General features: G+C 40.6%; 1 protein-coding gene across 1 annotated transcript in view; it reads right to left on the bottom strand.

Moving 5' to 3' along the window:
* The window catches only part of NEK11 (NIMA related kinase 11), a 152687-nt gene that overhangs the window by 68506 nt on the left and 57042 nt on the right, over nt 1-27139 (bottom strand). The window contains exons 7-12 of the mRNA XM_023749322.1: nt 18158-18307; nt 17987-18065; nt 16911-16996; nt 14050-14169; nt 12131-12224; nt 6568-6682 (exon numbers count right to left, since the gene is read on the bottom strand). Of these exons, the coding sequence (XP_023605090.1) occupies nt 6568-6682; nt 12131-12224; nt 14050-14169; nt 16911-16996; nt 17987-18065; nt 18158-18307 (644 nt within the window). The remainder of the gene's footprint in view (nt 1-6567; nt 6683-12130; nt 12225-14049; nt 14170-16910; nt 16997-17986; nt 18066-18157; nt 18308-27139) is intronic.

The raw sequence follows: 27139 nt of genomic DNA, 5'->3' as shown, positions 1-27139 counted from the left end.
GTCCAGATGGATATAATTAAGACCGTAATTTGACAATTAACCAACCTGAGTGATTTCATATTTCTCATAAATGCAAAAACTGTAGCAAGTAAAAGTATTGTATTCCAAATTATACTTAATTCATATAGTGAAGGTGTTTATAAGCTATAATTAGGTCTCCCGGATGGTTAAAAATTGATTCAGAACCAATTCAAAGACTTTATGTGGAACTTGAGAAAATATTGCAAGTTTCTTTGGCACTGTAATTTTTTAGTGAGAAACTGTTGTGCACTTTTTATGTTTCATGTACTTAGCTAAGCTCTTTGAATACTATCTAATTTATTCCTCACTTAACCCGGAAAATTAGGTATCATTCCCATTACACAGGTGAGAAAACTGAGGCTTGGGTTTGTTTGTTTGTTGCCCAAGTTCACACAGCTGGTCAATGGCAGAAGAGGGAAGAAGATAAAGTCTGACTCCAAACCTGAAGCAGCCTGCTGTGTTTGAAGTACACAGCAGTCTAGTGTGTTTTTGTGAAATATGTATGGATATTCTTTATTTTAAAAATGTGAACATATTGGAGGTGTGGTTACTCGAAGTTAGAGAGAAGTATTGGATCATAGAGGGTTTATCCGAATACTACTTTACTCCTACGCATATGGAATGACTCAAATGAACGACTGTGGCTTCTATGGAGAGCTGCCTTTCAGAGCTCCTTCCAAGACCTGCAGATCAGCTGCAAGGACTGCAGTGAGCAGACGGCCCGAAGGCCTCTGAGGATCTGTGGCGCATTGAGCTGGCAGGGATCGGAGGGCACAGCACTGCTGCCCAATGTGGGGCTCCTCTGTGGGAAACGTTTGATCCAGGATGCCCCACTGGGCTGTCTCAGGACTCCAGTGAAGTCAGAGGCTCTTCATACTCCTTCCTGCTCACCTTTCATAGGGGTCAGGCCTGCCTCACAGGCTGAAGACTCTCTCTACCTACTCCTGATCCCACGCCCTTTACTCTTGCAACAGAAATTACGCTCAACACATCTCTGTACTTGTAAGTCTGTCTTCACACAGGACCCAGCTGCCACACCATCAGTAAGTAAGTATTTTCACAGAGAGGCCCTACCAAGCCCATTAGAAAACAGTCATTTACTGATCAGTGTTTGCAAAGGACAGGTGTGTACCTGTAACTCAGACTGTACTTTATAAAACCCTTCACTCCCATTAATGTGTATATTTAGCAAATACATGAAGGCGCCTGGGAGAATTACTTTATGGTGATGTGAGCACCTCTATTAAACTAATTATTATTCTATAGTTATTCCAGAAGAAGAAACCATATTTTTGCGCTGTTGGTGGCTTCCATAAGTGATTATTTAAATGTAAGGGTATCTACAAAGAAAGAGGCAAAAGGTATGGAGCTCAAAAAGCATGCATGGAGGCTTTCTATTCCCATGCCTCTGAAATCCCTCCTTTATTTTTCACATTCTAGTATCCACCTGGACCATTCCGCCATTGAGCTTAGAGTCTAGTTGAGTGCTTTTCAAACTTTAATGTACGTATGAACCCCTGAGATTTTGTTAAAAATTCATCTTCTGATCCAGTAAGTCTAGAGTGGGTCTGGGATTCTGCATTTCTAACAAGTCCTCAGATGTCAGTGATGCTGGTCCCCAGACCTGCCTGGAATAACAGGGACTGGCTGGTTGCTCTCAGCTGCTGTGCTGTGATGCCCATCTACACTGTGAGCAGAGCTCAGGGTACCCATCCAATTTGAATCAACGAACACTGTCAATATAACAGGAGACATGCTTTTCCTATAGTAGCTACTGGGTTGAATTTTGAGCTGAGAGATCAATGACTGTAGGAGTGTGGTTGACTGAGAGTAAAAAGCAAGAGGTGAGGTACGGGATGTCCTCAAGATGGCTCCGAAGAATGGAGGAGTTCTGGAAACAGGTGAGAACATGGCCTGGGAACCTGTTAGCACAGTCAGCAAGTGACCCATTCTCCTCACCAAAGACACGGCGCTACGGGGCCCAGGGAAACATTCAAAAACATTTTCAAAACCTGCGTTTTCTTAACCTGCAGTCACTTTCTAGTCCTCTTGAACACACCACTGAATCTCTCATCCAGGGTGCCATGAATTCAAAAGATTAGTCTTGTGCAAAATGTGTAATTTCACAAATAAAAGAAGGCTAAATATATAACTGCAGACTATTTGTTCATAAGCAACCGCTTATAAAAATTGTCAAATGATTATATTTTAAATGGGGTTGTGGGGAGATGCAGATAGAGGGAGGCGGGGAGAGGGGCAGCTAATTTAATTCTGTGCTATCTGGAGCCAGAAAACAGGCCCCGTAGAGTTAAGCTGGGGAGAGGAGTTGGGTTTGTTCATTGTTCCTAGATTCAAAAGAAAAATTAACCTGAGCTATAACAAGGGTAAAGTCACTTTCATCTCTGCTACCCAAAAGGCTCTGGCGCAGTGAGAGATTGCGGGCGTCTGAAACTCAACCATAGATACGCACTTTGCCAGATAACCTTTAATAGCAGAGGAAACTCCCATTAATAATTTTCAGCCAGAGAGAGAAAACCCAAACAAATCAAGGAGTTACCCAGAAAGGAGGATCACGGTTAGCTGTGAAGTGGGGTGTGTAGAGTTACACTGCACGTCCATAAACTGTATCCTTACACGTGGACGCCCATGTACGATGAATTTATGAAGAACCAGTCCTGCAACCTCATAGGCGAGACTAACTGGTGAGCTACAGACGCTGGCACCTTCACAAAAATACTTCCGCAGACAGACACAGAAAATAATGATTTTTTTCCCCAGAACAAGTCCAATTCATTCTACTGCTCACACACAGACACACTACTATGAAACATGACAATCATTTTGGATCGTTTGGTAAGTTTCCTATTTTTCTATTTTGAATATTTTTTAGAAGCAAGAGAAAAAGAGGAATGGGAAAATGCTATTAGTCACGCATGACAAAAGGTATTAGATACTAGTGTTCCTTGCTGGAATTTTTTTTTCCTGGAGATGTGCTTTCAAAAAACGAAAGAGTTTGACAAGCGAATCTAGGAGATGCTGAGACTGATGTGGCCCTCACGGCCACCAAACAAAACATAAAGCCCCTTTAAGAAGATCAGAGAGTACAAATTTAAATAGGTCACGAATACCTAAATTAAAGTCTGCTCTAAACACCAAAGCAAAATATTTCAATCACTCCTGTTACAAATTAGCATATGGATCAGAGGTGGTTATCTGCTGGGAAGCTGACACTGTCCAATATTGCTACATTATTTTGGTCTCCAGGGGATGGGTACACATGCCCTGCGTACAGCTGTTAAACTTCCCTGCATAGAAAACAATTTCATCGACTAAAGGAAAACCGGACCATGGCATGTCCAAAACGCTGTCTGAAGCATGCATTATATGAAGTTTTAGTCTGTTATAGTTTGTATTCTCTCTTTCTTTAAAGCTATGAATGACGCTCATTTAATTTTCTGCTTAATTGATTAATTCCAAACCTGAAACACAATAGTCCAAGCAAGGCCACTTTAAGGATGCTCTCTGCCCGGCCAGCAGGACCCTTAGTTTAGTAATTACTGGATAATTACTGTATAGTTGGCTAAGGGATGGACCATGGGATCACACCCAGCTCTCCCAGGTGAGAAACTTATTTTGAGAGGCCCAGGGGTGCAGACAACCGATGTGCTGGCGACTGATTCCCTCTTATTCCTATTATGCATGATTAGGGCACAAGAGTGAAGTGGCTGGTTGGGCAGGTGTTACTCTGCATCTACTTTAATTTTTCATATTAGATATAGTCTTTCAAATTTCAGTTAGAGGCACCTACCCAGCTTGTCATGCGGAAAGAACGCTCTAAATTATTAAATATGCCCCAGGGTGGAGAGTCAGCACATCTTCATTCAATATTAGATTTATTCTAATTATCCTCTAGAGCTCAGAAAATTAGGGAGTAACCGCAGAAGTAAATATGAGAGTCAGGTGAAGACACAAATATAACTCAGTGGGATATGTGATAAATAGGAAATAAAAGCACCATCAATTTATGTTTATAAATCAAGCCTTTAAGTTATCTAACGCTCTGGAAGAGGTGGGGCATCGAGGCTAGAGAAGTGGCATTTGGTCTTCTGTTCTGGGGGCTAATGAGCCAGGCAGATCCGCAGCTTCTCTGTCTGGGCTGGGCTTGGAGTCTGGGCTACCACTCTCTGTCCTTTTGTGCTCTATTCATTGGAGACCTCATGGCATTGCTCCCTGTCATGCAGAATATGGTTTTGATATTCACACATATTGTTGTATTTACTGACAATTTTTCATTGGTAAGTAGTATTCCATTGCATGCATAAATTATACATTTGTTTATCCATTTGATTTGGGATCTTACAGCTTCTTATTATGGACATGCTATATGATGGTCAAAGGAGTAGACGGGATCATTTCCAGTTTGGCTAGTATATCAATACATGGTCTACCATACTGATACCTCAACAGGAGAGGTAAGAAGGATACCATCATGGGTCTTCCGGTAGCCGCCGGAACCTGTGGCAGGGCTAGCTGAGGAGTAATTTGGCTACTAGAGCTTACAGTAAAGACATAGAGACACACAAAGAGTCTCTGCCTTTTGAAAGTCTAATGCATTTGGCATGTTTGTGTTTCTTGCAAATCTACTGCTCTTACCTACCACCTCCAAATTCATACACTCCGATGGCAATGGAAGGGGTACTGCACCAGTAAGCAGGAGCTTTAGAGTCCTGGAGCAAATGACTTAATGTCTTTGGCTTCTCAACTATAACAAGAGTAATAAGTACTTTTCGTCCTCACAGCCAGAGGCTAGGCCCAGACTTCTGGGTCCTAGACTACCCACCCACTCAACATCCTGTCCAGAGGCTTCTTCTTCACAGATAGCACTGGCCACCGAGCAACACGCCATCCAGATCAGGTGCTACCCAATGGCCTAACTCTCAGTTTTATATTCTTGGAAAGACAGGCCCATGGGATATTTCTATGCTTCCAAATTCTATTTGTGGAAAATAACAAGTTATAGGAAAGAAACGACTGAAAGGAGTCTGAGATACAAATCCCTCTGATGTACATATTTGTCAATGACATCTGCTACCAGAGGGCTGCCACAACACCATTTTAAAAGTTGACAAATGCCAACCTAAAGGGCAACAGGTGCTAGTCTCCTTTACAGCTGAAGCCGGCAACACCAGCTCTAACAGTTCAATCAGGGAGACATCAAATTTGAATTTGGGCTGAGATGACCAACCAAGCCAACTTTTACCACCTTCATTCCCACTTTGAGAAGAGAACTCAATTACTGCCAGAGAGAGCGGTTATCCCATTATGGAGCCCTTCTCATGGGAGAAAGCACCTCACAGAACTCCAACAACAAGGAGCATAACTGGCCAAGGGCTCAGCTGCTGTGCTCTGAAATTCATCCCTGCGTTCTCCCAGTGGCTACTGCGCCACCCCACAGGCTACTGCCAGAGTGCAGCAGTTACAGAATCAGGCCTCTGCTGGCTGGCTTTGCTCAAGGCTGACTTCCTGATACTTTGGCTGCCCTTGTCTGCCTAAGCAGACTGGTTCACACCACCAAACTCCTCTCTTTGCACTTGGGATAACACTTGAACCATGGTCTGATGGTTCTTAACCTTTCCCCCCTCCTTTCCTATTTCCTTTTATGCAAGCATTTCCCCTAAGATTTTTGTACTTTTAGTACAACTTGGCATCTGCTTCTCAGAAGTCCAGGCTAATAGATCCTTCATTCATTTATTTATCCACTCATTCATTTATTCAAGAAATATTTAGTGAGTGTCTACAATGCCCTGGCACTTTGTCCTAGGCACTGGGGGGAGTGGTACAAGAGTGAGAAGATCCTGCTGTCATACCCCTCCCCTTCAGAGTCATAAGCTGCTGCACTTTCTTTGGCTCTCGCTGTGCTGGGCACTGAGCTAAGAGCGCATCCTGTGGCCGGTCTCATTTGTTTTTCACAACAACCTTATAGGAGGTATTATTCTTATTTCATGGATAAGAAGAGATTAAGTTGCTAGAGGCTTCCCTGATAGCCAGCCTTTCTACTCCCAAACTCTGGTTTTCAACCATTAGACTATGATGTTTCTCCCCTGTTGGGTGACAGATCTGAGGACATTTTTTCTGGCAATGATTGCACATCTAAATAGTTGATTTTCCAAAGCCTGGCTTCATTTCTTCACTTTAAATTTATGAGGGCCAGAAAAATCATTTACAGAAGAGAGAAACGGTGTTTCAGAGCACATACAGAACTACACTGTTTCAAAGTCAGGTTAATGCCATATGGTTAACCCATGAGAAGAGGTCCCCCACCTGGTGCGAGTTTCACTACTACGGAGAAAATAGGAGAGCAGAGACTAACCTTGTCTTCTCTGCCTTCCATCCTGGTCACAGCCCACCTCTGACAAAACTGATGGAAGGAGGTCACATACATCCCAGGGCTTCTCTCTGAGGCCAGCCAGGCCTACTGCAGGCCCAGCTACATCAACCCATGTGTCAGCTGAAAGCACCCTTCTGAATACTGATGCAAACTCCTACCATGATCTCCAAGGTCAGCTATGGCATCCTCTACACTTGGCTCAAGCGCACCGAGGTCCGGGCAAGGGATGGGCCGATTCCCAGGCAGATCCTCTGAAGTCGGGCCATCAGATTCCTTGTGGAAGGTAATTAACAGTTCGTGAGAAACATACAAGTAAATAGCGCTACCACAAATGAAACGATATTCTCATTTAGAAGACTATTTGAAAACAGAAGCCTACCTAATCCTCTCCCTTAAACATGTTGACATTTTCAAATTTCAAGAAGGCAGCTTGGGATAGAGAAACTGCCTTGAATAAACTGGGCAAACATTTAAACCTCCCAAGGCCTCAGTTTCAGGGCCGTGACCGGGGCGAGGCAGGTGGAATGCCCAGGGTGCAGAACTGAAGGAGACACTGACTTTCAGGTTCGATCGGGAATGCTTGGTAGCTGAGAACAAGTACCTCCTTCAAATTTGCACCCCTGGTATCACCCTCGCCTCAGTCTAGTCCAGCCCTGCTGTTTCCTCATCTCCAAATGTGAGGGATTGATCTGGATGCTTGTAAACTCTTGTCTAGCTTTAAAAGTTCTGAGTCTATAAATTCCAATTTCCTAAAAGAGAGAGATCTAAGAGGCCACATGAAAGAATTCATACTTCAAAAAACTTAAATTTCTCAAATACATCAATAGGTGTTTCAATGTCATTTCGCTTTATGGTAGTTGTATGTCTGTGTGTCTGTGTGTGTGTTGTAGTTGTATGTATGTGCGTCTGTGTGTATGTGTTTACAGCCTAGAGCTGATGCTGACGGGACCTGTTTTCCTTGATGGGTGGCCTCCGTGGAGAACTACTCCACGAGTGTTTTCCTATTAAAAACAGAAAGAAAAGTTCTAACTCGTTTTAAATGAATAAATAAAAGCCGTGACACACCGTGGGGCAGCGTTTGTGAAAATACAGTCATAAAATATCTTTAAGGCGTCCGTTGCTTGTACTGCATAATAATTGTTGCATGAGGTGAAATTGATCTCAATTTCAAAGCATCAGGGATAGCACACAGAGAACTTTAAGAACAAAGGACAGGGGCTGCATGAAATGAATTCTCTGTGTACTTCAGAAGTGATTGGAAAATAAGCATTTGGACTCTCAACTGACTTTGATTTGCGGAGGTTCTCTTTGAGGAGAAGAGGTAGGATTGTTGTAACTGTTTCTCTCAGAAAGAGGACTTGATCTGATCTTTGGCCTGAATTACTATTTCACGTATGGAGACCTGCTCTGCTGTGCACTTTTGACAGAAACCCAATTCTGATACCTCCCCAACCGTACACGCCACAGGAGAAAACGAAGACTGGGCTTGTTGTGTGTATGATGGTATCTGGTTGCTTTTTAAGCTCCCATCCTTAAAGAAACAGTGCCCAACCTGATCCACATTCTGATGGCCAAAACAAAAGGCCCTGTCAGCTAAGGTCTGCACAACGCAACCAGCCACTGTCCTAAACGCCTCACATTGTTTTTATAACATGTTTAAGAGGTGACATAGCCAGCCCATCCCCTCCCGTAACTCTGATTCTATCTCCTACAACTGCTTTTGAAATATAAAGCGGTTTGCTTCAGCCGGCAAGAGAGAAGGAAGAAGAAGCGCCAATGAGATTAGGAAGAAATTAAATCATAAATATGAGTATGGGCAAAGACAGGAACGTTTTCCTTTTCCTTTTCTCCTTTATCACGTTTTTCTTTACTGTCTTGCACCTGATTAATTCAATTTCTTTTTTATAGTTTATTTTATCTTTTTCAGCTCAGCGATGCCTTTCCTTGAGTGTTTAAAACCCTTCAGTCCCTCAGCAAAGTGTTTGGCTTCCCGTTTTCTCCCTCTTTTGTTCTCTGAGTGTCATTAAACCTGCCTCGCTCTTGGGCCTGGGAATATGATGAAACTTGCCCCTTCGCCAGGCCTCCACCCTGCATCCTCCTCGGGGGCGAACAAGAAAGCCTTCCCTCGGTTGCTTCTGCTTTTCTGCTGTTCCCATTTAGTGCCTTTTTTTTTCTTAGAGAAATTGCAAGGTCTATCTGCAGGTGGCTTTTCCAGGTCTTCCCTCATCTGAAGGTGACCTGCTGCTGTCAAGAGCCCCCTGCCTGTCCACTGAGGGCCTGGGCCAGCAGCATCAGAATCACTAGGAAGCGTGCTAGGAACGCAGCCACCCGGGCCCTACCCCAGACCAACCCAGCCAGAACCCACATTTCAACAAGACCGACCAGTGATTTTGAATTTTGAGAAGCACTGCTCTAAGCCACAAGAATTTGGAGGAGGGCCAGTTGACTGTGGATCTGAGAGGTCAAAGGTTTTCCTGAGAGGAGGTGGGATGCTAGCAATGGGCCAGCGGGAAATGACTATAATTCAGTGGTTCTCAACCTTCTGGCCCTTTAAATACAGTTCCTCATGTTGTGACCCAACCATAAAATTATTTTTGTTGTTACTTCATAATTGTAATGTTGCTACTGCTATGAACCGTAATGTAAATATCTGATACGCAGGATGGTCTTAGGCGACCCCTGTGAAAGGGTCATTCGACCGCCAAGGGGGTCGTGACCCACAGGTTGAGAACCGCTGCTATAATTGCACAAAAGAGGACAAGAGACCTGGGGGTGAGGAGTGGGCAGGGCTAAGCAACCCTGTCTGCAGAACTGAACCAGCCAGAAGAGAGTCATATTTTTCCCCCAAAATTATATTTTTATTGATTTCAGAGAGGAAGGGAAGGGGAGAGAGAGATAGAAACATCAATGATAAGAGAGAATCATTGATCAGTTGCCTCCTGCACACCCCACACTGGGGATCGAGCCTGCAGCCCAGGTGGTGTGCCCTGACCGGAATCGAACTGTGACCTCCTGGTTCACAGGTTGACGCTCAACCACTGAGCCACGCCAGCGGGCGAGGGTACTATTTTCAAGGCCACATATCTGCTTACAGCATTTCCTGCCCCCATCATATGCAAACTTAGGAAACAGGTTTCTGGAAAGTTCAGGGCCAAAGATTGGTGATACTGAATCTTAGAAGAACAAAGAATGCACCATCTTTGTCCAAGACAGCATCAGGCACTTCCTCTCCTGCTCCTGCTGCCCCTTGAGATGGAAAGGGCAGAGCGTCGGGAAGAACTAAGCAGGCGATGTGGAGTGGGGATTTCATAAAATCTTTGCGAAATCCTCTCTAAGTTGGGCCAAGATCTGGACTCTGCTCCCTGTTCTATGGGATCATATACAGCTAACGAAGTCTCCTGAGATTCTGCCTGCATTATGGTCTCAGTCTCATCTTAAGTTACTTGAGGATCCCCCAATGACCCTGGTTTAAAGGAGGGACAAGACCTAATGTAGTGTAGTTGTTTAACATAGATAATAATCACATCAGAAGTGAAAAAGAACACGAAAATGATTATTTTGAAGGATCAATAAAGAAAAGCAGGCTAGCCAGTGTTGCTCAGTGGTTGAGCGTCCACCTATGAACCAGGATGTCACGGTTTGATTCCCGCTCAGGGTACATGTTCGGTGTTAACATGCTTGATCCTCAGTGGGGGGGGTGGGGGTGGGGGGGTGCAGGAGGTAGCCAATCAATGATTCTCTCTCATCATTAAGTTTTCTCTATCTCTCTCCCTCTCCCTTCCTCTCTGAAATCAATAAAAAAATATATTTTTTTAAAAAAGCAAAAAAGTTAAGTAAATTATCTGACACTAAAATGTAAAATCATACTTGAAATTACATTTCTATTTGCCATGTGGTAACTTCAAGAATAAAGTTACTTCATTTTTTAAAAATTGAGATAAACTTGGTTAATAACATTATATAATTTTCAGATATACAAGATTATAATTCAATACCCGTGTACTCTCAAAATATTACCATATCTGTACTTCTAAATGTCTAATCTTAGGGGGTAAAACCCCTTAGAAGCAGGGGTCTCTGAACATTTCATAAAAAAAGGTTCCAGTTTCTCTCAGCTGACTGAACATGTAGTTCACACATATTAACAAACACAGAATTCTCATGTCAGACTCCTTGTGAGGACCTGTGGGAATTTGCAGTTCTGGACTTGGGAGGAAAGACAAAAGATAGAGGGTAGACAACCCCCTTCACAAGTTATGATTTCAGGGCCTAGAAAGGTCTGGGGAGCTAGAGAAAGGCACTCAAGCGCTCAAACAGACATCAAGTGGTGGCATCAAGACCTACTGCTGACCCCATGCCCTTCCAGCCAGCAATTTCTCCCACGTCTCCGGGGCCTGCAGCAGATCCCACAGCTGGCTTCACGTAATAAAGTGGGAGATGGGTAGAAACATGGGGGGCGGGATTGAACACATATCACCAACATCCTGACTCTCTGCAAAAGGAAGTTCTTTATTCCTTCCCACAGAGGGAGACTCTTAAGGTTAGAAAAGGCTGGGCCCCCTCTCTGGTCCAACTTTGGTTTTCAGAACTCTAAAGCAATCACAACCACTGAATAATTGAGAAAGGTGAATAACCTCGCAAACGGAGGCAGAAAACACGTGTTCCTAGGCTGTGCCTGGCTGAGAGTGAGCTCTGCGGGGAGCTCCTGCACGCCCCCGGATGTGGAGGCCTCCGATTACTGAGCTAAAGCAGGATGAGCACCCCCACACTCTAGGGATCATCCCCACAGCCTCAGGGGGCTTAGTTCTTCCTGCCGGAGGAGGAAATCTCCCTCAGATGGAGGGATCGCCAATGAGTGAACAAACAGAATTTGAGACAATAAAAATGACTCCTCTTTACCAGAAGAGCTAGGGGTTGGTGTCGATGTCTACGTGCAAATATGACCCTGAAGAAAGATTGCCTTAAGTATCAGAGCTGATACCAAGGCCTATTTTTAACCATTAAAGAAAATAGTATTTGCTATCCAGGGTCTTGGGATACAGAGGATATGAATTTTGGGTTCATTTTATGTGAATCTGAAACCCTATTTATTATTGGCTATGTATGTCATTCTTCAAAGTTTGAATGGGATTATTAACACAAGGCAGGTTATATATGGGAGACAAAATAAAATGGGAAGGCATAAAAACTAAGAATCTCTCTCACATCGATGTTTCTCTCTGTCTCTCCCCCTCCCTTCCACTCTCTCCAAAAATAATGGAAAAATATCCTCAGGTGAAGATCAACAACAACAACAACAACAAGATCAACCACAACAACAAACAACTAAGTAAAAAAGAAAACAATGGACTAAGGGATAAAGCAACAATAGCATGGCTGAAATTCAAAATTAGATGCAGAGACATTTGTTCTGCAAAGTCATAATTTTAACTCATCAATTGTTCACTCAGCCCTGATTACCTTGTACACAGTAGGCACTCGATATTTGTTGGATGAATCAATTGCTCCATCTCTAAGTGCAGCTGCTTTGAATCAGTGTAGGCATTAACTGTTGGCCTACATTCTAAAATGAACCCCAGTTCATCCTCCCTGGAATTGGGCACAGTTGATATGGATCCTTTTTTTCCTACCTGTCCCTTTTTCCACCCAACTGGCCACACGAATCTGAAAAATCTGAAGCAAGAAAAAGTTTTCTGTAACATGTAAAATAAGAGTACTTACATGGAGCACATCAACAGTTAGCTGCTGAAAGTTCCGAGATCTCAATTCCTGCATCCGTTTGTTATTTTCTTCGTATTTTTCTTCCACAAGTTTTCTGCAAATGTAAAGCAAAATAGCTGCAATTTGCCAAAACCACATCTCTATTATAGGTAAGCATGATCCCTATTTCAACAGGCAAGGTGGGGTGATGGAAAGCCAGGCCAATGGGTCTTCCTCTCATGCAGATGTGTGTGCAGTGATTCCCCCTAAAGCACACACAGGGATGCTCTAGGACAGTGGTCGGCAAACTCATTAGTCAACTGAGCCAAATATCAATAGTACGACGACTGAAATTTCTTCTGAGAGCCAAATTTTTTAAACTTAAACTATATAGGTAGGTACATTGTTATTAACTTAATTAGGGTACTCCCAAGCTTGCCTTTGCTAAAAACGTCCTCAATCTGATTGAGGTACGTTCGCTGAGGTCGACCCCTTCCAACACTCCCACCCACACTCGTCTTGTATACTTGTTTCGTCTATCTCCTTTCGTTCATCCTCTCTATATGTCCAAACCATCTCAACATACCTTTCTCGATCCTCGACACTACATCTTCTTTCACTCCACAATGTTCCCTAAAATTAACTTAATAAACTTTAAAGTTTTAAGTCAACTTTGCACTGTACTTGCGCACCCGCTCATGGTATTTTGTGGAAGAGCCACACTCAAGGGGCCAAAGAGCCGCATGTGGCTCGCGAGCCGCGGTTTGCCGACCACTGCTCTAGGACTCCTAAAACACAGTCGACAGTACTGATCCCGGGGTGTTCTCTGACTGTAATGAAATGGGGGGGGTATCCCTGATACCCAGGACAGTGCCTACCACATACTAATAACTCGATAACTGCTTTCAGGATGAAATAAACACATAAACAAGGACATAGAGCAACATTTCAAAGAATTTATAGAAAAGAATATGAGACTCACTGTGGAGGGGAAGTTTTCTCAGACACATCTCTGTTTTCTCTACTACAGGAGAGTTGAATTTAATAGATCTGTCACTAAACCGGAAGACTGATTTGAGTTCTTGTGATTACTTGTGTGCTAATTTATACTTCTGTCTTTTGAAAAATCACTGAACATCCATGTGATCAAATTTTCTTGTCTATAAATGGATATGTTATAACCCTCCTGACAACAGAGCCATTTTCTAGCTAAAACACATAACCATTCTCGAATCCTAGATATAACCATCAAAAACAATTCCGATGTGAGTCTTTCTTAAAATCAAGACCCACTTCACTTAAAAGCCATTGCCTTTAAATAAGGAAAACATTAAATGTCATGCAGAAGATCTCTGACCTTCTTTTGTGTATAGAAACAGTTTTAATGTAAATACTCTAATTACAAGTGAGAGTTCCCACCAGCAGCACTGCCCAGAGCACAGACCTTCTAAAGGGCTTCACTTGACAGAACAGAGCTCTGTTTCCAAACCACTTCCTAAGGCCAACAATTTCCTGCCACTACCTCCTTCTCCCTGAAGATGGGTCAGGTCTCCTGGCAGAGGGGACGCAGCGAGCATCTAGGGAATGGGGACCAGGTCCTGAAGTCGCCTTGTCACCCTCTCACGGGGCTATGTCCAGAAGGTGTCAGCAGCAATGAGGCTTCATTTGGAGGCTGCCGATATTTGCGTCACTAGGAACCTCCCTGATATCCCATCATTCTTTTCACACAATCCTAATACTAATAATGCCTGGCATCCAACCACCACCCGTGGCTCAATGACTATCTTTTGAGGGAAGGAGTGAATAAGAAAATAGGTTACATGTATCATGAGTGCATGCATTTTGTTATCTTGTTTTGTCTTTGCTTTTCTTCAATGAATTCCTCCGGAGCCCTGGGAAGTGGCCAAAGGGCTGAAATGCCCCGAGGACAGGACGCTTACTTCAGCTTGCTGGCTTTCTCATCAGCTGCCTGGAGCTTCCTCAGCCGCATCCTTTCTCTGGGGGTCATTTTCTGCACCTCAGAGAGCGCCCGCAGCGTCTGCAGGTGAATCTGCTTTTGCCTAGAGAAAATACAGATTCTCCGCACAGGGCGCATCCCAGACACGCTCAGAAAAATTAAACAAATATTTTACAGAGGATCATTACACTGCTGAGAAGGGGAAAGCATCTCAAGACATGCCAGGCAAAAACTAATAAAGTCTGGGTAGGTAATGAGCCAGCCAGGACTGTGGTTAATTGGCAATGTTTTTCAAATTAGATTTTTGTTTAAAAGCAAATTATGTACTTTCCACATTTCTGCTCATTTCATTGCTTACGACTGCTTTTCATAATGTGAGAAAAATTAGGATCTTGGTCATTAAGAAGTAAATAGACAGGCAGACTAATTCGACCATGTGGATAGAACAGTCTTTGGAAATAAGCAGGGTTTGAATGTCATGTGCACCCTCATTCATTAGATCTGTAGCTTTGGGCAAGTTACCTCAGTTTTCTTATCCATAAAGAATGGGTTATAAAGCAAAATAGAGACAGACTCATAGATAGAGAGCAGGCAGACAGCTGGGAGTGGGGAGTGTTAAGAGGGTGGAGGGATTGAGCAAAAAGGGGAAAAAAGAGAGAACTCATGGACATGGATGACAGTGTGGTGGTTACATGATTATGGGGAGTGGAGGGGGATGGGTAGAGGTGGAAGACAGCAGAGAGGGGATAAATGGTAATGGAAAAAAATGAATTTAATTTAAAAAATAAAAATGAAAACACAATGAAGAAAAAAGAATGGGTTATAGTGAGTATTATATGAGATAATGTATGCACAAAGTCTGGCACATAAAAAGTATCCAAAATGATAGCATGCTAATAGGTAAATTTTATTGGATATGTCTTATATTCTAGGCTTAATACAGTAGGTATTTTTCTGGCAGCATTGCATAGTGGTTAATCATATGGGTTAGTAAGATTCTCTGAGTTCAAATCCTATACGCCTTCCGGGAAGTTACTTAGCATCTTTATGATCATTAAAAAAAATAATAGTACCTGCTTCACATGGTTGTTGGGAATTTAAATGAGTACAGTCATGTAAAGTACTCATAACAGAGCCAAGCATATGGTCATTACCCCCAAAATGTTAGCCGATATTATTAAGAACCTTATCTTCAAAGAAATGTGCTTACACTAATCACGTATTGAAAGGTCTACAACCACATTCTCAGTGACATTTGTTTCCGTACCTACTTGCAGAACAAAGTAGGAAAGTGATGAGAAAATATTACAGACCATTGTAGGCAGGTCTCATCCCTCCAGAATACCATCCAGACCAGAGCCTCCAGGGGAAGTGCAAGTTTCAGGAATATACATCCCTTATCTTATAACACCAAACAGCTCTCCTTAAAGCATAGTCATAGATCTTGAAAATAACAGTGACGATTTGAAGTCAATATTTCATAATGTGAAATACCATCCAAACAACTGAATTCTAGAACATTTTAATTGTAAGCAGTATTTCATAATTGCAGTGCAAAATGATAACTAAAATTAGTCCAATACTTAAAAAATAAGTTCTCGCTCACCTGGTGTTGCTAAGTGGTTGAGTGTCGATCCATGAACCAGAAGGTCATGGTTCTATTCCCAGTCAGGGCACATGCCCGGGTTACAGGCTCGATCCCCAGTTAGGGGGGCCTGATTCTCTCTCATCACTGATGTTTCTACCCCTCTCTCCCTCCCTCTCCTTCCTCTCTCTGAAATCAATAAAAACATTTTAAAATAAAAAAAAATAAGTTATCTACTACTGTCACATCTCCAATTAATAAAACAAAATAAAATTAGAATATCCAGGCTTTCTTGAAAGAATAGGTAGTACCCATGAAAACAAATGTCACAGGAGTGTGGCTATAAAAATGCACCCCTGGAGGGGCAGTCTATTTTAACTGGAGATCATGCATTAAACAAAGACTGTATATCTTTGATGGACCAGTGTCCTCAGCTTGAATGTCAAGATGGAAAACAAACAGTGCAGTAGACAAACCATGGGACTGGGCATTAGAGAAGCATGTTTGTGCTATTTGGCCTTGAAGACCAGGCTAATGAGGGCTACTGTTCTCCCCCACTGCCCTGCAGAGCTCCTTGGGCCCTTACAACATTAAATAGAGAGCTTCTTCAACAGCATTATACATTTGGTCTTTATAATCGGTGCCCCTGGAGTTGTGCGGTACGCAGCCTGCACAGCGGTGCATGGCTGTTTTGAAGTAACCTAGTACTCTGGGCTCCTGCAAGTGACAGCACAGACATTTTGATGAGGTAGTGGCAGCAGTTAGGCCAGGAAATAGTTATGGCTCCTTTGAAACACACATTCTCTAGTTTTTAGATATATCTCAAGAAAGTGAATTTTGGCTTCTTTTCAATTGTCCCAGGACTCCACTATGTTGTCTTTTCAATAGATACCCTGGCAGCTCCCATTAAACAAACAACATGTAAAACCCATTTATGCTTCATATGGAAGATGCCTTAGCATATAGATCACTAAATGTTTGAGATTTTAATTTCTCTATGTACTTACAAGACAACTGCAGAGCTACCCAGCAGATCTGTGAGCTGTGCAGTGGTTTAAACTTTTATGATTTCAATTTGCTTCCACCTGAGGCAAAGGGCTTTGGAACGCCAAGTTACTGACGCTCCTAAATTTCTTGGCAAGACTTAAGTGAATTTGAGGATACCCCATGCAGACAGCTTAGCACTAATAGATATTTAAAGACAAATGCATTTAATATTTATGCTCAATGGGCTTTCTAAAAACAAGGTCATTACTTACATGGCATTAATTATATGAGCAGTTTCCTTCTGACAATTCAAATTCTTGTCTTCTGGACTCATTTCTGAATATCTACAAATCAGGTGCTGAAAAAAACAACAACAACAACCTTGACACACCTTAAAGACTCCTCTCCAGGGATGGAAGGATATAAAACTACCAGGCACCCTTTTTAATTTGCACTATTACTGACCATATCTGGGAACTTGAAAACACAACTCACAGGTAGCTACTTTTCCTTCTATAAAGGGTTACAAAACATTACATGGTAGCTTATGCAACCAGATCCTGAGAGGCCCGGCTCCTGCCTCCCTCTCCAAGTCCGTCCTGCACTGCTGTTCTCTCACTCCCTGCTACCCAGGCAAGGGCAGGCCTGCCTTCTGCTCCAAGAACACACCAGCTCTCTCCACCTCTGGCTCTGAGGTGGGCAATGTCCACACACCCAGGGCCACGACTAGGGTGAGGTGAAAAGGTATGCATATTACTAAAGGCAAATGAATGCTTTGGAGTCCTATTAAATATATTCATAAAGTTAAAGGAAATTTGCCTGAGGAATTTACATTGTATAATTCTAAGAGGTTTAAAAAACAAAAACAAAAACCCTCCTGAGAGGGTATCATCTGCTTTTTTCTTATCACGGGAGGCACATTCTCTACATCCAATTTCCTAATTTACAGAAAAGCAAAATAAACTCACCTAATCAACAAAAAGTATTATTGAGATATATGATAAAGAGGTGGGGTAATAACGGCTCGGTGAAAATCCCAGGTTCTGTTATTAGTAGCATCCGATTCTTGGCCTAGCAGGGACATATTTACAAAGTGTTGAAGTCGGTAAGATCTGGAAACCAAGAGCCCTAAGGAGGGATGTTGAGTTTAGGCAGAAAATCGTGATCCCAAGATCTGGGGCACCAGATTGTCCTGACTGATAATTTCCCTCGGCTTTAAAAAACATCTTGTGCCTCTCTTATAAATGACTCTTAATGCCTCTTATTCCCACAGCATAGCTTCAAGCCCTGGAATGTATATCAATGCTAATTAATATGAGCTTCCCAGTATTCCTTTCATTTTAAGTACCTGTAGCTGCTCGTCAACATAAGGGATTTTTAAAATTTCTATAGCAGATGGTCTCAGTGAAGGGTTCTTGTTCAACATGCTGTAAGGTTCAAAAAGAAAATTATTTTTCAGATGAACTAAAACGTAAGTACAATTTAAAATTGTTTCAGTGACAACACACTATTTCCATACCGTTCCATGATGGCATTCAGTTCTCTTGGGTATCTCGTAGGAAGAGAAGGAGTGTCGCCTTCAACAATTTTTAAAACAATGGACAAGAAATTGGAGCCCGTGAATGCATGATTCATGCAGCACATCTCATATAAAATGCATGCCAGAGACCTGAAGACAAAGTCAAAGAACAGAAATAAGGAGCAAATGTCCTCTTTTTAAGTTTGATCATCATACAAAACCTCAGAGGTGTTAGGACATTGGTTGTAAGGCACTAACATATGCTTCAGTCATTTGTTTAAAAGCCTCAGTTCCATAATGTTCTGTTCCACTCAAGTACATGGTGACTAAAAAAAGAGGAAAAGGTGAAAGAAGAGAGCACAAAATTAAGTCTGAATGGCCAGTTTTTGTCAAAGGAAAGCAAACAAACCAATAGGAATATGTCTGCACATAGTAGGAACCCAATAAATATTTGATCAATGTAGTACAAAGTTTCTGAATTAACTTCTATGAAGGAAAAATAAAATGCAGTTAAATAACATCTTCCTAAAACAGTTTTGTGAATGTTACATATGCAAAGTAAAGTTTTAATTTATCAGCCTAACCTTCCCTCTAATGTGTATCCAAGCATTTTGAAAAGGAAATGCATTCTTTATTAGTTTTTTAAAAATATAATTCATTTACAAGTAGGGTGGAAGAACAGCTACTTGCAACTCACATGAAAATGTGTAATTCTCCCTTCAGGGGTATGAGACAGAATATTAAAATTCTAGATCAGTCCAACACTGATTTGTGCTAACCATGCAAATCAGTAACTTCTAAACCAACAGAATAATCTTACAAATAACTCCACGTAATTAAGAAAACTAAGGGGGAAATTCCTGCCTGAACTTAGTATTAAGAAAGAACTGTACTTCTCTTGAATAATGGATTAGTCTAAATCTTATGGGTATTTTGAATTATGTAACTGGCCAAGTCTCCTTTTTCATGTTACTTGCTTGAAAGATCAGAATAAATTTACAATCAACTTTATGTAAGTTGTGTTTTATGTAACTTTTAACATTGCCCTGTTTCTCATAAAAGGCATTTTATGTATAAATAAATACATACATGAATATCATATTTTAACTATTTTGTGAGTGTTCAAAAAATATGCATTTGTAAGAGGATATACACTGAAAATATTTCCATTCCAGCAAATAATAATACATTTTATTTACTATTATTTGGAAACGAAAAATTTCCAACTGATTAGTACTTTCCATATTACAAAGCACTTTCATATACGTATATCTCAACAGAGCCTCATAATTTCACAGTGATTTCTCATTTTATACATGAGGAAACTGGCTCAGGAAAGTTAAATCACTTGGTCAATTTCATAAGGCATTTTTCTGTCCAAATGCTGGACTATTTCCATTACAGAATGTTAGAATAAAGGAGAATGTTAGGATAAATCACATGATATTGACTAGAACACCAAGATCAATGTAAACATTATAAAATATGAACATATGTGTAGCTTAATAAATTTTGTATCCATCTGTAAGACTGTTGAATGGTATCTGGTGTAGTAGCACATATTTAGATTTCTATACAAAAAAAATTCCTTCAATAAAGGTAAAATAAAGGTGTTTTTAGACAAACAAAAACTGAGAGAATCCATTGCCAGCAGGACAGCACTAAGAATTACCCTAAAAGGGGTGCTTCCAAAGAAAGAAAAATGGTCTCAGAGAGGCACAGGGATACAAGAAGGAATAAAAAGCCTAAAGAAATTCTGTGACTATGTACAGATCAACATTCATTCTATAAAAACAATATTAACAATATATTACAGGGGTTAAAAATTATGTAGGATAGCCCTGTCCAGTGTAGCTCAATTGGTTGAGTGTCATCCCATACACCAAAGGGTGTTAGGTTCAATTCCCAGTCAGAGCACATACACAGGTTGCAGTTTGATCTCAGGTTGGAGTGTGAGCGGGAGGCAACCAATGACTGTTTCTCTGTCACATTGATCTCTCTCTTCAAATAAAAATAATTATGTAGAATAAAATTTAATGGAAAAAGAATATAAAAACATAAGGGTTCAAAAACATAAAGGGAGTTATGTCCTTTTATTCCTGGGAAAGTGGTAAATTTAGAAACTTCTACTAGACTATAATAAGGCAAGGATGCATGTTATAATTGTTAGGGGATATCACCAAAAGAGTAGTAAAATAATGTATATATACTTATATAACTAACAAGTTACTAGAGGGAAAAAAACAAATATAATTTTAAACCAAAAGCAAGCAAAAAAGGAGAGAGAAAAAACATAAAACAAGTGATATGTATATAGAGAGCAAATAATAAAATGACAAATAAAAATACAGAGTAATTATATTAAACATAAATGGAAAATACTTCAATTAAAAAGACTAGCAAACTGGGTAAAAACAATTACATACACTCACAAAACAAACCTTAAATATAAGAACACAGAGCTGTTCATAGAAAGAGATGCACCACACAAATACTTATTAAAATATTGCAGTGTAGCTATACTAGTATCAGGCAAAGTAGACTTAAGGCAAGAACCACTACTAAAATTAAAATGGTGGATTAATAACATATAACCATTCTAAAACTCAATAAGAGTGTGTGTGTGTGAAGCAAAAATTGACAGAATTAAGAGAATATATAGACAAATTCACAATCATAGTAAAAGACTTTGACATGCTTCTTTCAATAGCTGATAGAACAAGCAGACCAAAAAAAGTCAATAAGGGTAGAGAAAGTCCAAATACAATGACGAAAATTGACAAATTAACATAAATGAATCCCAACAATGACAGAATCCAGATTCTTTTCAAGGGCACAGAGAGCATTTTCCAAAACTGAGCATAGTCTGGGTCATAAAGCAAGCCTCAACAGATTTAAGGATGGTTTTACTGGCAAATTCTTCCAAACATTTAAAAATAAAGAATATCAGTCTTAATCTCTTCATTCACAAAGTCAGCATAATTTTGATATTAAAATATAATAAGAATATTACAGGAAAGGAAAATTACAGGCCAATTATTTATGAACATAGATTTAAAAAATCCAAATACACATATACACATATTATAAAGAGAATATGGTGATATATTGAAAAGATTATATATCATAACCAAGTGGATTTTATTTCAGGAATACAGGGTTGACTTATATTTGAAAGTCAATCAATGGAAAATACCTCCTTATAGAAGAGAAAAATTCTATCATCTTGATTAAAGAAGAAAAAGCATTTGATAAAATTCAAAACCCATTTGTGTTTTTTAAAAAAGGAGAAAACTCTTAGCACACTAGAAATGGAAGAAAACTTCCTTAATTGGGTTTTTAAAACTATAAGGACATATAGTAAATATTATGCTTATTGGTGAAATATTGATAGTTTATATTTTAATTTTAAAATCAACAAGATAAGGATGCTTACTATCATCACCTCTACTGAATATTGTAATGAAGATGCTACCCAGAACATTGAGGCCAGAAAAAGTTCGAAAATCTATATATATAAAAGCCTAAGCAATTGAACAACCGTTACAACTAGTCAACCGAATGACTGGTTGACCGGTTGCTATAACGCGCCGACTACCAGGGGCAGCCACTCAATGCAGGAGCTGCCCCCTTGTGGTCAGTGTGCTCCCATAGCCAACCTCCCATGGCTGGCCAACCTCCTGTGGTCCCTCCCCCCATGGCCAGCTGGCCCCCATCAGCCCTGATCAGGGCCAGCCAGTCAACCTCCCAAAGTCCCTTCCCCCAGCTGGCTGGCCCCAACCAGCCCCAATCAGGACTGGGCAAGATGGGCCCTTATTGGCCCTGATCGCCGGCCAGGCCAAGGGACCCTACTCGTGCACAAATTTGTGCACAAATTCGTGCACTGGGCCTCTAGTATATACCAGTATATAAAAAATAGAAAAGACATTAAACTGTCATTAGGCATTTCAATATGACTGTGTACATAAAAGGTCATTTCAATAAGCCTGCAGCAAACACATTTAAAAAATAAAATTAAAAATATTATTTGCATTAACATCACACAATGTCAAATACCTAGTTAAAAATCCAATGAAAGATATGCAAGACCCTATACCATAATCCATGATACATTGCTAAGAGAAATAAAATAATACCTAAAAAAATTGAGGGAGGTAGAGGGATATATCTATATGCATAGGTTGGAAGATTCAATGTTATCAAGTCATTTTTTTCCAGAATGATCTATAGACCTAATACAAGTGCAATCAAAATACTAGCAGACTTTTTTTTTTGCAAGAATTGACTGGCTGATTCTAAAATTTATACGAAAATGCAAAGGGATAATAGAACAAATTTGGAGGTCTTATATAACAAAATACACAGTTCAAACATATGTTGTTCAAGGGTGGACTGTATTAAGGTTTGAAAAAGATGTGAAATTATCTGGCTACTGAGATGATGGAACAATTAGAGGCTGACTCAGTAATCAATTAATTTTGATACAAGACCTTTCTCTTTTTTGGAAATCCTTTCAGCTACACTGAAGGCATGCTGCTTTCCACTTACCCATTTCACTTTCATTTGGTGATATTTGCTTGCACTAGAGCACATGTTAGAAGGCTTCATTTATCAGTCAGTAACTTATGGGCAGAGACCTGCTATGGTCCCAGTGCACCTGGCCTAGACTGGATACAGGTAACTGAAATAAGAGACAACTTGATTACAGAAACTGCCATTATATTTGGGATGAAAGGTTTTTTATTATCCTGTTAAAGGTTTTCAGACCCATCTACTATGTATACTTTTATGCTACTAACTGTATACCCATGTACCTCTGGTTTTTATTTTCTTCAATTTCCAACCAGACATTTCTATATGGGAAGGATTATGTCATTTCAAAGCCATCACTTCCATACTTTTTGAAGATTTTTCTCTTATTTGACTCCCAGGTCTTAAATCTAGCAACATGAAAGCAAGGAAAGGGGCTGGAGGGGTGAGTTGAAATAAATAAGTGAGAGGTGCATTTTACTTAGAAGCCTATGATTTGCATTCTTTTCTTTTTCCAAAATACAGCCAACTGTGAAGTAAGCAAATAAATCCCTGAGGGAGGGAATGTAGCAGTGAAAGGGAAGGCTGGGATCAGCTGCATGTACAGCGTATTACACCTGAACTCCAGAAACTGGCCATCTGCTCAAGTCGACCAGAACTGCCCACAGGATCTCAGAAGCACGGGCTGATGAATTGCAAATGCAGCTCAAGCTTTGTCTTGTCTCTGGGTAACTAAATTTACCCTTTGAAATCTGCTCAAACTCTGCAAAGAGAAGCTTACCCACAGTGCTGCAGACCTCTGGTTGACTGGGAAAAGCTATATTGATCTTTTAAATAATACATATTTTTATTTGATGTGATTGAAAATCATCCTGACACTGATCTAGAAGGCAGTACACATAATTTAAGCAGTTGAGTAAATAGAAAGTTAATACAAGAGGAGTGGGTTTTGCTTTAGTGTGTGTTACCCTAAATAAAAAGTCTTTACTAGGTCAACATAAACTCCATCTAAATCAGAGGTTCTCAACCTGTGGGTCGCGACCCCTTTGGGGGTCGAACGACCCTTTCACAGGGGTCGCCTAAGACCATCAGAAAACACATATATAATTACATATTGTTTTTATGATTAATCACTATGCTTTAGTTATGTTCAATTTGTAACAATGAAATTGGGGGTCACCACAACATGAGGAACTGTATTAAAGGGTCGCTGCATTAGGAAGGTTGAGAACCACTGATCTAAATGTAATGAAAGACATTGGGCTGCTTGAACAAATAGTTAAGAAGCAATATTATAGAGCAACTAGCTGTTTATTAAAGGCTTGTCATGTCCCAGAACCTTTACTGTTTTCTCCCAACCTTTACTATGCATACAAATCATGCAGGGGTTTTGTTAAAATGCTGACTCTGAACTTGGGGAAAAACAATGGCTACACTGGAAGTATAGTTTCTGGATCTTTCTTGAATCCCCATGTAAAACAGAGAGAACACTTAGCAAAATCAAAAATCATGGCCAACATTTTCAATAAATTTAGATGACAATGTGTCTCCTCAGACCTCAAAATACAAGCAAAGGGAGACAAATACAGACACCATGCGACCCACACAGTGTCAGCATCTGTGTGAGAAGCAGCAGCAGGAGTCAAGGCGGTGACGAAAGGACCCAGGAACAGAAGAACCTCGCGGAAAAGCACAGTGGGCCGCTCTAGGAACAGCAGCTGAAACTGGAATGGGACCTGCCCAAGTAAAAGCTGGGTGGATGCAAGAAAACCCCGGGTAAGGCCTGCAGGGGGCAGCAGAATAGCTCAGGACTGTCCAACAGAATTTTCTACCACAACAGAAATGTTCGATATTTCCGTACACAATTATTAGTAGCTACATGTGGCCAGTGAGCACTTGAAATGTGGCTGGTGTGTCTGAGAAACCAAATTTTTAAAAGAATATTTTAAAAGGAAAAGGAAAAGCGCTACTTCCACCCTATCATCCCAATATACTATCATATTTTGGGAATAATCCATAAAATGTGAGGAACAAAGTTTGGGTGCATTTTATCCTGCTTATACCAGCTCTTCCTGATTACTTCCTTTCACAATTGAGCTTTACAATATTTGAAGGAAGATAATCTCATTTCCCTCCCTGATGGGGGGCCCATGCCCTTCATACCATAAGAATTTGGCCAACGGAAGAACTGAAGACAGGAGCAATACGGTTTCATTTTGCTAAGTGAAAAAAAAAAGGAGATTATAAAATTATATATAGTAGTTATATTTTGTAGTAACAGATATACTTAGATTAAGTATATAAGCACTTAGCACACTGACTGTCAAGCACAGAGTAAGCACTCCAGAGAGAGTAGCTATTTCTGGTTCTGCTGCTGCAGTTGTTTCAGGACCTTTTTTTTTTAATATATATTTTATTGATTTTTTACAGAGAGGAATGGAGAGGGATAGAGAGTTAGAAACATCGATGAGAGAGAAACGTCGATCAGCTGCCTCCTTCACACCCCCTACTGGGGATGTTCCCGCAACCAAGGTACATGCCCGTTGACCGGAATCGAACCTGGGACCCTTGAGTCCACAGGCCAACGCTCTATCCATTGAGCCAAACCGGTTAGGGCTGTTTCAGGACCTTTTTAAAATTAACCAGGCCAGACTGATATTATCTGCAGTTTGTATTAATCATTTCATGCCAGTCACTCAAAAAATATATTAATGCCCAGATCTACTGCATCTGACTGAAATGTTTTCCTACTTCAGCTTCTGTTGAGTGAAAATAATGACACCAGTGCTCACTCCTCAGGGGTGACAGGTGAGAGAAATGGGCCCTTTTGCTCCAGAGTTTCCTTCACCAGGAGGCAGATGAAGGGGCTGTTGGCAGCCAGCTACTTGCTGGCCCCACATTAGCTATCAGAACTGCTGCCAACCTGACCTGTACTTCTCCTTTTCCTAAATCCTTCACCAGAAAATAGGCTTGTTCTCTGGAGATCTTGGAGCATGTGGAAAGCTGGTGGCAGGAGAGGGAAGCTGGAAAGACATGAGGATTACTTTCCATGCCAACGATTTTGGGCTTGACTATCTCTAGGTAATGGCATACCATTGGAGGATTTTAAGTTGAGAAGTCAAATGATTAGTTCCTTATTTTAGAAATTCTGCTCTGGTTGTATCATAGATGATGAATTGAATGTAGGAAGCTAGAGAAAGTAGAACGACATTAAAGAACTCCAGGAGAGAAATAAGAAGGGCATAGACTGAGGCAATGGAAGTGGAAGTTGAGAAGATTGGTTGAAAACATTTCTAGGCAGTAGTATCAATAGCACACAGTTACTAAGTGAATTTAAGAGGCGAGAGGGAGAAGGGAGGTCTTGATTTATTCTCGGTCTTCTAGCATGGATGGTTCAGTAGAAAAGGGAAGGCAATAGTCTTGTCTGTTCCCTATCCTCTTTTCCCTGTCCACTCGGAATGCTCTTCTGCACGGATACTCTCTTAGTCCTGGTAGGCCAGGCAGCTGCTGATTCCTCTCTATTTTCTTCTACCTGTAGCTAAGCTTTGTCTGACATTTCTACCCAAGATCACCAAAGCCTGACTAGAATGTTAGGTGTGAACTATACTCCTCCAGGGTCCCCTACCCAGCCAACCCCCATACCAGATCTCTGAACAGAACCAGGAGAACTTCACAGTATACCCCTATTATTCCAACTACTATTCCCTCCACTTGAAACACTCAAAGAGTACAGGGCCACAAGATCAAAGAGCCATCTGGTTGACCTCTCACTGCAAGACAGATAAGACCAACAGTGAAATGTTCTGTTTAATTATAGTACTATTCTCACAATGGTATTTTCCTTTATTTGGTTCTCTACCAAAATAATAAATTCTAACTATTCATAGTTTAAGTCAATTTAAAGGGCTGGCCTAGGAACATAACTCATATACTGTATTTTTCTTGTGGGAGAAAAAAAGTGTTCAGCAATTGTTTCTACAAATTAGCCATGTTCAAAGTATTGTCCTCAGAGAACCTAATTATCCTAACTTTCTAAATAATTGTTTATAAACTTTTGGAACCTAACCCACTTTTAAGAGAGAGACTTCCTGTACTTGATTGCTATAAATAAATCAATCCCGAAAGGCTTAACAGATTGCAAAGAGAGGATGAGTTTACATATGGGCAAACATTAACAGATGAAAATATAATTAGCACTATACCAATATTCTTTTAGCATTATAAATATAATATGTACAGCTATTTGTGCTAGAGCAAAACACCTGTCAATTATTCACAAGTTTTTCCAGTCCTAAGAAAATATTCCACAGTAAACAGCTGCTACATACTGAGATTCAGAGAAAATTTTTCAACCTCATCCAATCTAATTTTTCTAAGTGTCTCCCAAATATTATTCATCACACTTATGTATCTGCCACTATAATTAACAGTTCTCTGTTATTCTTTCCACTT

This window comes from Myotis lucifugus, unplaced genomic scaffold, assembly GCF_000147115.1.
Source record: "Myotis lucifugus unplaced genomic scaffold, Myoluc2.0 scaffold_8, whole genome shotgun sequence".
In the NCBI taxonomy this organism is placed as follows: domain Eukaryota; kingdom Metazoa; phylum Chordata; class Mammalia; order Chiroptera; family Vespertilionidae; genus Myotis; species Myotis lucifugus.
The sequence above is the reverse complement of the archived record's forward strand: the minus strand, read 5'-3'. Positions and strand labels throughout refer to the sequence as shown.